This window comes from Calidris pugnax, unplaced genomic scaffold (genome assembly GCF_001431845.1).
Source record: "Calidris pugnax isolate Ruff unplaced genomic scaffold, ASM143184v1 scaffold39, whole genome shotgun sequence".
NCBI lineage: Eukaryota > Metazoa > Chordata > Aves > Charadriiformes > Scolopacidae > Calidris > Calidris pugnax.
Genome location: NW_015090828.1, coordinates 2535236 through 2548489, shown reverse-complemented (window position 1 = coordinate 2548489; position 13254 = coordinate 2535236). Strand labels below are relative to the sequence as shown.

The window sequence follows — 13254 nt, the reverse complement described above, 5'->3', positions numbered from 1 at the left end:
TCCCTCCCGCGCCTCCCCCGGGCGCTGCCGACGTGCGGGGGCGGCCGGGCGCTGTGGCGGCGGGGCGGGGCCCGGCTGTCCGCCGCGATAAGGGACGGGGACCGAGCCACCGCCGGCTCCTGCGCCTGCCTACACCGGGATCGGGTCGCGTCCGCGCCGGAGAGTAAGTTGTTTCGGAGCGGAATCTGCCCGGGGATTGAGAAACAGCCGCTGGGGGCTCCGAGCTTGGGCAGGGTCGGGGGGGGGACATGGAAAGGGCTGCGGGATTGCGTCCTTCGCCCCGCAATGCAAGTGTAGGGTCGGCTGGTTTTGGGGGGGTGTGCCTCCTGTGGGGCTGTATGTCCCTGGTGGGATACCCTGGGGCTGGGAGCAGTTCCCTGGTGTGGAAATGGCCAAAAATGGTGACTCTTTTGTAGCCGTGGATCCTGCTGCGTGTGTGATCCTGCTGCGTGTGTGATCCCGGGTATTTCAGACCATGGGACCCGAATGTGTCTTAAACGCCTGTTGCTATTTGGTGATAATTAGGAAGCACGGAAATAGGTGGTTACCCCAGCTTGTTTTTGTTAGAGGCTTGTGGAAATTAAAATGAAGGATGGATTGACTCTCGTCCTCAACTGTAATGTTAGTTGTATTGCCTAGTTTTTGACAAAGCATGAGAACAGCCATTTTACAAGAGCTGGCTGGCTGGAGGAAAGCAGCGTTCGTTCTCTCTGTGTGCATTTCGGAGAGAGTCTTGCATTCAAATGAAAAATCAGAAAAGCATCAAGTGCAAGTATTTTCAGAGGTCATTAGAGGAGCACGTGTAAGTTTCTTAAATTTGACTGTGTCAGTACGAAGTTGCTCCTGCAGACTCTGAAAAAGTAGCATTTCTTCAGGCACTGGGGCCAATTCCTTAGTGGCATGAAGTCAGAAAATGACAATGCAGCGTACTTTGGACTTGGCATTTGTAGATACACAGCTTAATATTATTTTCACAAAACTCTTGTAAGTACATTCTCTACTGTGCAAGCAAGCATGGCAATTATATTTAGCCTTTCAGACTTTGATCGTTTCTTACATAAGAGTATGGTGAATGAAATAATAAAGAACAATAATACTTTTTTGTTTACTTTTGAGTATATGACAGCTTTTAATGTCCTTGTTTTCTTGGCTGTGTGTATCTCTGCCTCTGCATTTGTACTTGTAGATTATACCTGAGAGCTAGGGCTCTCACTTATGTTTTCCTGTAGATTGTACATGAGAGAGATGACAAGCAAGATAAAATCTAAGGGGTGTTGCGAAGAGAAACCTTCCCTTTATTTGAACATCACTAGCAAGGTGTAGATTATGAAACCTTACAGAATTGAACCTGCAAATGAATTAGAGTATGTGAATGCAAGGACAAAACTGGCATTCGTAGCAGAGAATGGAGAATGATGCGTTTTGGACTTCTGCACCTTGAGTAATTTGGTGTAGAGTTAACATAAGCTTAAAAAATAAATTCAAGTTTGCTTCTTTTGTAGTTGTGCTCTGCGCTTCCTAGAAATGAGACATTGTGAGGGTGGGATTGAGTTGGGTGCAGGGGCTTGATGTGGCTTCTGTTCCTGCTCCGTGTCTCGTGACTGGGTGCTCCAGGGAGCCTGTGGTGTGGAGGGAACCAAGGGAGATGTGGCCTCTGCCACTGCCTCATCACAAACCTTGCTTTTTCTGTCAGCTCCCCTGGCAAACTACTCCCAGCCCCCTGCTCTCTGAAATGTACAATTTATGTGGATCTTCTGGGTCTTGGCTGTAGAAGGATTTTTGGGTTGCAGTTTATATGGTCGTGGGGCTTGGAAGCTGAAGCCCAAAGAGCTGCTCAGTTACACAAGCTCCATGGTTGTCTTGTCATATTCAAAATACTGTTTTCAGTTTCCTCCAGAGGAGTGGTAAAATCTATGAAATGTTTAGATTAGTCCATATGTACACTCTAAGTAATTTAGCTGGGAATTTCCACGGCTGTCATTGCTGAAGACTTGTTTTAAACAGAATGCTCACTATGAATCTTTAGTTAGTGCTTCAGGAACCCATGAAACAAACAGGAGAATTGAAACTCTTCAGTAACAAAATACCCACTGTTTATTAAAAATGCTTGTATTGGCACTTCCCATTTTTACTAAAAATCCATATTTAACTTTTTTCCCTTACTTGCAGAATTCTTACCATTGTAACTTCTTTAAGGACATGCTGAAGCTCAGTAAGTTACTGTGGCTGTGACTGCAACAAAAATAGTGAGCAGCAGCTCTAAGTTTCAGCCTTTGCAGCTTAGTAATCTGTGGATCCACACTTGGTTTTTCAGTTGATCAACTGTATTAGAATTTTCTCATTTACGGGAGCCAGTTCATTTGCCTGCAGCTGAAGAAAGGCCATTCTCCTCAGCTCCGGCAGAGCTGCTGAACCTTGCCTGGATCAGCCCTCAGCTGCTGGAGTTTGCTGGCTAGACATAAAAGGCAGAGGGAGGTGAATGGCAGGGGAGGATTGCCTAAGCTTCTGCGGTTGAAGCTGTTGTCAAATATCTGTTGCTTTTCCTGTGATTGTGCAAAATCCATGGGCCGAGCTGTTTGAGAGACCATTGTGGCCCCTGGAGAAAGCTCTATCTATTTAGAAAACATGTATCAGCCTAGAGTCTTAGGGGTTTTTTTGTTCACCTTTATAGTGAAGCAGATGGTTCTTTCTCTTCCCTTAAAGAGGAATAGAAACTATTAAGAATTTTTTTTTTCTATTGTGTTTTAGGAACACTTCAAGAATGAGTCCACCACAAGATAGAAGTAGAAATTCCTGCAGCAGTGAGCCTCTGGCGAAGTGCCTTCAAGCAAAGAAGGACCTGGAAACAGCTATATCTGGAATTGTCAAAGCTGAACAGCAGATTAAAGAGAACTGGCAAGAGGTAATTTTAAATTCTTTTACAAAATGTTTTAATAACTAATATGACTTTAATGACGTTTTTTATTGTTCCAGAGCACTTTCTATTATGATGATGGTCTGAAATTTTCCTAGAGTCTTGCTGTGTAATTTGGTCATGCTCTTGATAAAGGTATTACTGGCTTAGGCACGCAGAATTTACTAAAGCTGCCGGCTGAAATGTCGGAATAGAGAGATATTGTTCATTGATACTTCTTTAAAGGCAGCCTTGGAACTTTTACTAACTTGAGTCATGTGGTGCCGGGGTAACTGTGGTTAGTTTTTGAGAAATAAATTGCTCCAAAAATACCACTTCTCTGTGACAAATGCAGTTTTGTAATCAGCACAGCATCTGCTTGCTCATACTGCTTGGCAGATGTTCTAGACACAGCGCATGTTACCTTGCAGGTGAAAGCCAAGATTCACAGCCACATCAGCCGGCACCTGGAATGCCTGCGCAGCCGGGAGGTTTGGCTGTTTGAGCAGGTGGATCTCATTCAGCAGCTGAAAGAGGAGGCCTTGCAGCAGCAGGCACAGCAGCTCTACTGGGTAAGAGCTGCTTGCAAATTGTTGCACTGGCACTTTTAAGTAAACTTTCTCCTTGCACGTATTTTCTCAATTTTAATCTTAGGAGCCAGAACAGTAACGTGTGTTTTATCTTCCGTGCAGTATCTGGGACAATTCAATTGCCTTATTCATCAGCTGGAACGCTCCTACAGTAACGAACTAGCAAACCAGATTTCAGTTTGCCTGGAGAGGTAAATATATTTTTTGATGCAAGTTAACACAATTGGTGTTTATTTTGACTTATGAATTTAATTTAATTTTTGATTCTGATAGATCTAATGATAGATCTAACTCACTGTTTCCACATTTTTAATGGTCCTTAGAAATAAGGTCTTTAAAGCAGTCTGAGATAGGATTCTTCTCATCTTTTCTACCCTAGATTGAAAAAACAGGACCGTAACGAGCAGTGGAGGTACTCACTTGTGCAGATTATTTCAAATATTAGTTGTTGATGGTAATTGAAGTAAGAAGGAGAAACTTCTGTTTTGCTGGCTATTTATTCTATTCTTAATTTGTAGATAGGCATCTCTATTTTCATGCAAGTATTAAAAGTATTTCTGTTACCTAATTAGTGCTAAGTCAGCTTGGAAGCCTTTTTATGAAATAATGCACTGATTCCCAAAAATGACTGATGAAGAAGATTGTCTGTCTTTTTTTTTCTTCCTTAACTCTCACCTTTCTTTTTTCAGACTGGGAGGTCTTACTCTTAAACCAGAGGAGTCTTCCATCCTGAATTTTGAGGCTGACACATCTTACCTTCGCCAGGCTATTACCTCGTTTGGTTCCATTAAAACAATGGTGAGCACCAAGACTTTCCTGGGTTGGAATACTTGAAACAAAATTTTCTTGAGGCAGTAGTGCAATATATTCCAAGTGATATTTCTACTTTTAGTTACAGCTTAAGTGGATCTTGTGTACGAGTCATACAGTTTTAGCTGTGTAATATGCTGACGGTGGTTTATTAGCTATTGCATGTGGTTCTGATTTTGCCTGAGATTAGCTCTGGTTACATACCTGTTATTTTAATCTATTTTGGCAGAGACTAAGGGAATGATGGCTGTATTCTTACTCTGTTCCAGCAACTGAAAATTAATGTTATGGTTTTCTTTAGATATTCATAGCATTGTAGATGTATCTCTGCAATATAAATATTTTGGGATTTTTACATAAGCAACGTTATCTCCTGTATTATTAAAGATAATTCTCTTAAAGGAAATGGACAGAAGGTAGTATTTTTATAGTAAATCTTTCTCCATTCTGTTTTTAAATGTTGAGAGAATTGTTAGCTGCAAAGAACTGACCAGCTGTAACTGCACTTTACTTCTGCTTTATTGTAGAATTCATCCTAGAAACTGGACAAAATGGAGATTTAAATTAACTTTTCTTCCCTTACAGCAAACTTCAGAGAGAGAGAACACTTCCCCCTGGTTCCCAGCGCAGAATTGTGCCCTAATGAATTGTGAGCAGGTAAGATTAAGACTTGTATCTGTGAACGTTTAATTGTATATAAGGGAAAGGAGAAGTCAAGCACAGCACGTTACCTTGCTTGAGTAATGACTTGTGTTTGTTAAGATGTTTGAGTTGCCAGTGACAGTCGCTGTGGTGAGCATTAGTGATCTGATGTTCTGGCTGCTCCAGGAACAGATGTGCAAGAACATAGTGTGAAAGTGAATTTGGAGTGTGACTGTCAGTCAGAACTTTTTAATTGAATATTCCTTGATGTTTTCAACTCAGGACTTGGAACTATCCCGTTCCTTTTAATGCAGAAATTAACGAGAAATCTTACATTGGGCTCTGCACATAACCAGTGTCAGTGAAGGAGCAAATCAGTAACAGGAATTGTGGTCAGAAGGAGGGTTATGGTGGTTATGGCTATGTCATGGTTTGACCCCAGCCAGCAACTAAGCACCACGCAGTTGCTCACTCGCTCCTCCCTGATGGGACGCTCCATCACGAGTAACAGTTACTTGGGAAGACAAAACACCATCACTCTATATGTCCCCCACCCCTTCCTTCTTCTCCCCCCAGCTTTACATGCTGAGCACAGTGTCACATGGCGTGGAATGTCCCTTTGGTCAGCTGGGGTCAGCTGTCCCACTGTGTCCCCTCCCAGCTGCTTGTGCACCCCCAGCCTACTCGCTGGTGGGGTGAGGAGCAGAAAAGGCCTTGACTCTGTGCAAGCGCTGCTCAGCAGGAACAAAAACACCCCCGTGTTATCAGTGCTGTTTCCAGCACAAATCAAACCAGCCCCAGACCAGCTACTGGGCAGAAAATTAACTCTACTTCAGCCAAACCCAACACAGTTACACCTATCAGAACCGTGTGTTGTAGAAGTTGTTGCTTCCCTTTCTTGCTCCCTGAAGAATCTGGGATCACAAAACAATCAGTGCATTTATGTTGAATGCCTATTTTGATGTTCACCGTAGATTGTGAGATGAGACTTTCTGATAACCAAGAACGTTCTTTCTCAGCAGAAGACGTTGTGTGGGACAGGGGGTGCCTCACTTGCTGACTGGCTACTGGGAAGCAGACCTGGGGGTGTTTGCCCGGCTCCGTACGTTCCCAGCACCAACCTTGAGGAATGGATTACACAAAAATGTGTGTCAGAGCCCAGCCCGGTGAGCCTTTTAATAAAGGGGAAAACACAGTATCCAGTTGCAGGGGGAATATGGTGGGAATTAAACCTTCTGTAATTCTGTTCACTCTGCCTCGTGTTCAACAAATACTTGTGCATTTACTATCAGAATGCTCCAAGCTCTAAGTGTTAATAGATGCATTTCAATGTGTCTTTACTAGGATTTAAATTCTTCCAAAGTCTGTTATTTTGAGCAAGCCTGGGGAAATCTGAAAGATTTGGAAAACTGGCTCCTGCAGAACCAACAGCGTGATGCTGCTGGGAAGACAGACTCCCCAGGCCGCAAGGACTCCACCTCCACTTTCAACTCCTCCTTTTTCACTATTGAACCAGTGGAGGAACTTGGACAAGAAGAGATGGACCTTTCTGACTGGCTGCTTACTCCTGGCACAGAAAACGGAAGTGGTGCTTCTTCAGATGAGAAATGGAAATATGAATTTAAGCCTTTCAGCGAAGAATTTAATTTGAATGATTGGCTCCTGAAAGCTGAAACGTGTACCAGTTGTCGTGGCAGCCAGATCAAAAGTGTGGAAATTGAGAACCTGGGAAATCTGAAGTGCCTGAATGAGCATCTTGACGGAAAGAAATCACCCACTCCATCTGCTGTCAGTGCTTGGCTGCTTCAGCACCCTCAGGCCCCGTTTAAGGTGGAAGATGTGTGCAAAGCTAATGAGGTGTGCACCAGCTTTTCAGAGTGCGTGTGTGATGAAAACTGTGGAAAAGAGGCTCTCTGTAAATGGCTTCTGAAGAAAGAAGGGAAGGATAAAAACGGCGTTCCGGTCAGCCAGAAAGATGTACCAAACCCTGAGCAGGAGAAGACCAAGTCTGCTGCCAGTACCTGGCTTAACCCCTCTCAGAAGCTCTCAGAGGAACCCGTTAGTGCAGAGAAAGCAGATTATTCAGCAGAGATCGCAGAACCCTGGAAAGTATTGCTCGAAAGGCCTCTGACAAGCTGGCTGGCCACCTCTGAGCACAAAGCAGAAAGTGCAGAAGAAAAGGCGAGTAGGGAAAAAGCAGATAATAGTTTCAAGAATCCTTTTCTAGACCTCTTGGCTCCATTCCACCTTCCCTTGAACGTAAACAGTTGGGTGTTGACTTCAAACAACCTAGAAAATGTGAACCCACCTCCAGCAGAAGATAAATGGCTTCTACGCAAAAAAGCACAAGTGAGCATGTTCCTAAGTCTTTGTTACTGCTGTGTCTTAAGCCAATGAGCTGGGTTCATTGTTTTACTGAATGTAATGCATGCCTTCTCTTCCAAATTCATAGCTCTTCTGGGTAATACTGACTGACAATTTTGGGGTTTGTTAGCTCTTTTAATGTTTTCAGTGATTATTACTTAGTTACTGAAGTAAGGCTAGCATTCAACACAAATGAAGTGTTTTATTAAATGGAGAAAGTATTCATCTCAGAGACTCTGAAGTCAGTTTTATTTTCTTATTGAGCACTTGACAGAATTTGAAGGTACGTCTGAATGTGTTTGAAGATCAGTAATTAATGTGACTTCTCTTTCAGGACTTCGGCCTTCCTACAGTTTGTGACCTTTTTGCATGTATGAAACTCCAAGGAGATACAGAAAAATGGCTGTATCGGACTCCTTTACAGGTAGGAGACACAGAACGTATTACAGCAGCTGAGCCCGAAGGTAACGGGGGGTTACAGAATACAGGCAGCCAGCTCTTGTCTTCAGTGTTCTCCAAACATCATGTTTAACAGCGTTCTGATTTTCTCCCCATATACATTCCTAGCAGCTTGGACCATTCCAAATGTCATTATTCTTCCTCTTTCGATCACGAGCCAGGGAGGGAGTCACTTATGTTCTTGAGTAAATCACTCTTCAACTGACTGACGCTTGCTAAAATCTTGCTAACTTTTGTTGTAACTAGAACATGCAATTAATGTCTGAATTTCCAGGCAGCTTCTTTCTTATCTGGGCAATGTATTTACAGCTGACCTCATGGTTTTCCTTTCTGCCGAGATAACGCTTTTTATCGTTGTTTTTGGAATTCACAAAAAAAGTCCTTCTAAGCAGTCATCCTCCAAACCCTAAAAGGCAAGATACTCACTTCTAGGAAGTATTTTAGTAAGAATTTTTTTTCCCCTGCAGTGTCTTATACATATATATTTTTTTTTTGGGTTGGTTTTGGTTTTTTCCAAAAAGTGTCGCTTTCCATTTATTAAAGAGAATAACCTAATTTTACGTTTGTTTAGATGTGAAAAACTGGAAGCATCGAAATCATCCCCTTCTTGCTGATGAATCGCACATCACGCTGAGTGACTGCAGCCAGCTGAATTCTTGTGTTTGTGTTTGGCCGTCTGCTTTTTCTTCTAAAATTATAACAAAAAGAAAGATTTACTCATATAACAGAGTCACAGTGCAGAAGATGCCTTTTTGTTATGATTAATTCTGAAATGTAAACCCACTGAGCATAAGCGATCCGATACTATAGAGGTGTTAGTAAATTCCTATCTGTTCTGGGACTACGTGAATCTTCTTTGATGGGTTGTCACTTGAAGTATGTTGAAGCCAGTGCAAGTACAAAGCAGAATCTCTCTGGTGCTGTGGAACATCCACCTTCGGCAGGGACTTCAGGAGTGTGGCCTTTCCTTTCAGCTGCTACAGCTTTGCCATGAGTCGGGTTCCAGCTTACCGGGGTTGCGAGATGACTTAGGCTGTATTTGGAAGCAATTTCTTTTATTGAGCAGTTGCTAACTTTAAAGGTTTCGTTTGCATCTTGTATCGGTGCGTCTCCCGGCTGCGTGTGTGTAGTCCAGGGTTTGAAAAAGACATGAATTTATGGGACCTGACACGTAACTGGTAACTTTAGTTTGGAATGCAAACTTTACTTGCAAATTTGTGAGCCATTCAGAGAACAAGGTAGGGTGTTAATTTTCATGCATCAATAGATGAGATCCTACCGTGTCCCCAGCGTTTAATAACCATTTGAATCTCACTGAAAAAGCTGTAAGACAAAATGTGTGTTTCTGCTAGTTTTTGATAATTCATAATGAGCTTTTATTGACTAAACCACTGGAAAGCGGGCATCTTAGCCACGTAATATTTAAAGGTAATATTTGGGGAATTAGATGCCTTCTCATCGCACTGATGTTGTGCTGTTTAGTTGGGAAGACACTAACTTGGCAAACTGTGGCTCCCACTGATCCATTTTAAAGATATTTAAGCTGTGGATTTCCATGTTACTGTGCATATGAAAGTGGGGTCGAGTGGCTCTGATCCCTGTCCCTGTGGTCATACGAGCAATACCTCTTCAGGTGTTCAGCATTTTGAGCCCGTAGGAAGGACCGTGGAGATGTTGGATGGAAACGTGGGTCGAGCCTGTTGGCTTGCATGAAAAACTGTGAAGTTACCTTGTTTCTGATGCATCTTCCACTCAACAAACTGCTCTTAATGACTATGAAAATCACCTCCCCTTCTCCCCAGCCCCGCAACCTGCCCCACAATGAAAGTGATTTCAGTTCTTCACAACACTGTAGAAGAGAAGTTATTAGCAAGATCCAACCTTGGTCCTACTTTACAGTGTGAACACATTCCCGACTGACAGAACCTGGGCATTTGGTTAAAATGTTTTTAGTCTGAGGGGGGGGGACACCGCGCATCTGAAACCAGGCCCTGAAAGGGCTTATGTCAGTGGACCACCCGAGGCATTCGTACTTCCATGGCTGAAGCTTTCTGCTGGAAGCACAAATAGGTTTTCCAAGTTCTCTTTCCCCTTTGAGGGTGTCCTTGTTGCTGCCTGGGACGCCAGCGCGGTGACCAACCCCAGCAATAGCCCCACGGGGTGAGCAGCTGAAGGTACAGGAAGGTGATTGACGTGCAGCCCACCTCTTACAATTCCTTGTAGTTGTCAGTGTGTGCTATTTTGTCCGTTCATTATGAGCCTTTAAAACTTGGGGGTATGTATTCCTTTACTTACTCAACTTGTTATCACTAACTGATATTTATGTAAAACATTGATTAGTCTTCTTTTCCATTAAAAAATAATTGCAACCAAAGCTGTGGTACGTCTCCTTGGCAAGATGGTGAACGAGAAGTGCTGGGGCAGGTTGCCCAGTTAACTCCTATTTAATTGCTGTGGCAGCTCTGCCTCAACCCCCACCCTGGAGGCACATGGTTTAGCTCTGGGAGAAAGACAGATTTAGACAAAATGACATGTTTGTTTCTTATCATTGGAATACTTCAGGAGGATTTCTGGATTTTAGTGCCCTTCAGTTGTCTTCTCCCAGGGCTGTAGAACATCTCTGCTCTGGCTGCACAACTGGAAGTTGGTTCCTCTTCTGCTCTCCTGGTTTTTGAGCATCGGACTCCCTGCATGTTTTGTTCCTCCTTTGAGGATTTTCCATTCCTTTAAACTGCAGGCTGCATCGGGGCATTAAGAGAACGTTCTCGAGAGAGAGCCCGCAGCTGGGCCTGGCAGCCTTTCAAGCACAACACCTTGAATTCTTGTGTGGGTGTGCATACACACGGTTTTTATAAACAGACTAGAGGTTCTTTGTTAGGAGCAGCCACATGCAGAACTCCTGCACACGTATCCTGAATGTTTAAGTTTCAAAGACAGGGATAAAAATACTTAAGGTCTTCCAAAGATGAGGAAGACAGAGTAGCAGGAGCAGAGAACGCCATTTGTGGCTTCTCAAACATCTGGAGGCCTTTCTTTGAACTTTCTGAGATACCAGATCGATGCCTTGTACTGAGGAACACTTTATTCCATTTCTCCCCCTCCCTGTGGAGCTGGAGCAGTTACTTCCTGCTTCTCCCTCAGCCAAGTTTCTGTAACAAATCTTAACGCACAGAAGTGTGAAATAACCAGAGCCCTTTGTGGTCACATAACCTGTGTGTCGGTGAAAGCCTGGAGCTTTATGGCTAGAGACTTGCCAAGGCCTGGGCTGCAGACACTGGGGGAGAGGGTACAGGCTGGGCCAGTGAACAAATAAACTGCTATTTCCTCCACTGGGCACACGTGGAGCCCCGGTAAACCCTTCCCAAAGGTGGGAGCCAACGCTACTGCAGCACCTTTTCAACAGCCAGGCAGGAAGGTCCTTCCCTGCCCGGAGCAGGGCTGCTCCTGGGGCACCAGACACCAACTCGGACCTGCCGTGGCACAAGCCTGGCAGCTGTCTGGCGGGGCAGGAGACTCCCCAGGGGAACACGAGGCTGGCACTGACGGTGCTGTTCCAGTACCAAAAGAGGCTGTGGTACTCCCTGGTGTCACTGCGGTGCCTGCTGTTCAACAGCACAGGGCAACGCTCGCATGGGACACAAAACTCCACTTGGAACACAGCCATTGCCTCACTGGAGTTTATTACGCACAGGGGTAGCCTGCTGTCAGAGCATAAAAAAGGATTTTTTCCTCCTTTTTCAGTCCTAGATTAGTCAGAGGACACAAGCTACAAACGCTGGATCATTGTTCTGCCCCAGCATACGTTTCCCTCCTGTTTTCAGAAGCAGCTTCTGCTTCATGGAGGAAGCTGGAGCGTCCTACCACGCCACCAGTGATTTTTCACCAAATTCCCCCAACTGTAAGAGCAGTCACCTGCTCACAGGGAATGGTGAAATTGCCTTTCCCCCATCCCAACACCACACAAAAGCAGCTTTACAAGACTCAAAAAAAGCTTTTGTTACACCTGCACCCTCAGCCTCCCTCCCGTGCTGCCGCAGCACGGAAACCTGTCTGGGATCTTCCAGCACAACGCGGAGCCGTGTCTGGGAGGACAAACACCGCGCCTCGGGCCGGCCAAGGTGTCCCCTGCTCTCCTTGATGTGACACCGCGTGGGAGGGCTGCGAGCAGCTTGACAAATCCTGTCTGCAACTTGACTTTACATCCTTTTATTCCTACTGAACTCGGATATGGTCACAGCTTTAAGTAGCAACTTTATACTGATCATTTGCCATTAAATTGGGAACACGGTCAAGTCCTGCCATAAAACATCCTGAAGCTGTTCTCTGGGTTCCACACTTACAGCTCACTCCCTCACTGCTGCCTCTATTTCACAGCTCAAGCTATGGATCTCTCCATATACAAGCAGGTTATCAATCAAAGCTTTTTTTGGTTATTTACTTATTTACTTATTTCAGAAAAATACATTCAGCTCTGCCCCTGAGCCAAGCAATTCCAGGAAACTGGAGGGTATTGCTGACCAGATAACATGCTATGTTGTCTCAGGAGTCAGCTCAACCTTGAGGTTGTGGCAACTTTGAACTTAAAAAAGCTTGTTTCTACATTATCCCCAATGCACCTGAAGGAAAGACACTTGTTAAGCTTCAGTCTTCCCACTTCAGCCAGGGGCAGAGAGCTCCTGAGTCATATTTCAGTCCTGAAAAAGGGTCTAGAAAACCTAAAAGATGCATTACAAAGTTCTTGATGCTTAAAAAGCAACCCTTGCCCACCATCAGCCCCTGCAGCAGCTACCAGTCCTTCATCCAGAGTTGTCAAGGGCATAGGACTGTAAAAGAATGACCAATGGTCCCTAACGGTAACCAAGAAACATGGGCAGGGAGGAACTCACTGATGCCAACAGGGAGAGAAAAAGCAGCTCAGGAAGAAACTGCACACGTTTTCCTGGTGTCCCACATGCCAGCGCTGCACAGCTGGTGCCTATGTCTCCTTTCTGCAGCCTGTGTGTAGGGGATGTTTTCTTTGGTGGCACAGCCCTTGAAAAATGCACGTTAGAAGGTCCAGCTCTGACACCTCAACAGTAACACACTCCCGCTAAAAGAGAGTGGAACAAAAAGCTTAACAAAAAGCAGTGCTTACAAAAGCAGCTGAGAAAAGGCCTGGTTTCTTCCCTTTATGCTACATCTAGCAAAGTGCTGGCTTAAAGCATCTGCTCTGGCCTGGTATCCAAGCAAAGCTAATTGAGTTCAACTGTGAAGGCTCGTTAGCTGCAGCACTTGCTCTTTAAAATGCCCGTATCAGGGGTCACTTCCTCCTGAAGAGGCTTCTTTGCAAAGCTGTATTTCTCCTCAGAGGCAGGTAAGAGCTCCTGCCTTCCTTCTACTGCCTTTTCTGTTGTTTTTATTGTGTTGGGTGCAATGTAGTCGTTGAGAGCTGTTTCAGCAGGGACAATGCAAAGTAAACTCTTGTTTTGCCTTGTTATCTATTAAGCAGTAAGTTTC

The 13254-nt window shown here is 44.5% G+C and overlaps 1 protein-coding gene across 3 annotated transcripts in view; it reads left to right on the top strand.

The window, feature by feature from the left end:
* NCOA4 (nuclear receptor coactivator 4) overlaps positions 1 to 10132 on the top strand; it is a 13112-nt gene extending 2980 nt beyond the window's left edge. Inside the window, exons 1-10 of one of the 3 annotated variants that reach the window (XM_014940447.1) lie at positions 34 to 163; positions 2749 to 2902; positions 3325 to 3465; positions 3586 to 3674; positions 4173 to 4281; positions 4879 to 4950; positions 5958 to 6101; positions 6280 to 7284; positions 7634 to 7723; positions 8330 to 10132. In XM_014940447.1, the coding sequence (XP_014795933.1) occupies positions 2762 to 2902; positions 3325 to 3465; positions 3586 to 3674; positions 4173 to 4281; positions 4879 to 4950; positions 5958 to 6101; positions 6280 to 7284; positions 7634 to 7723; positions 8330 to 8335 (1797 nt within the window). In that variant the 5' untranslated portion in view covers positions 34 to 163; positions 2749 to 2761 and the 3' untranslated portion in view covers positions 8336 to 10132. Of the gene's footprint in view, positions 1 to 33; positions 164 to 2748; positions 2903 to 3324; positions 3466 to 3585; positions 3675 to 4172; positions 4282 to 4878; positions 4951 to 5954; positions 6102 to 6279; positions 7285 to 7633; positions 7724 to 8329 lie in introns of those variants that run through there. The other 2 variants (XM_014940444.1, XM_014940446.1) reach the window with 2 other exon arrangements.
* The last annotated feature ends 3122 nt before the right edge of the window (positions 10133 to 13254 follow it).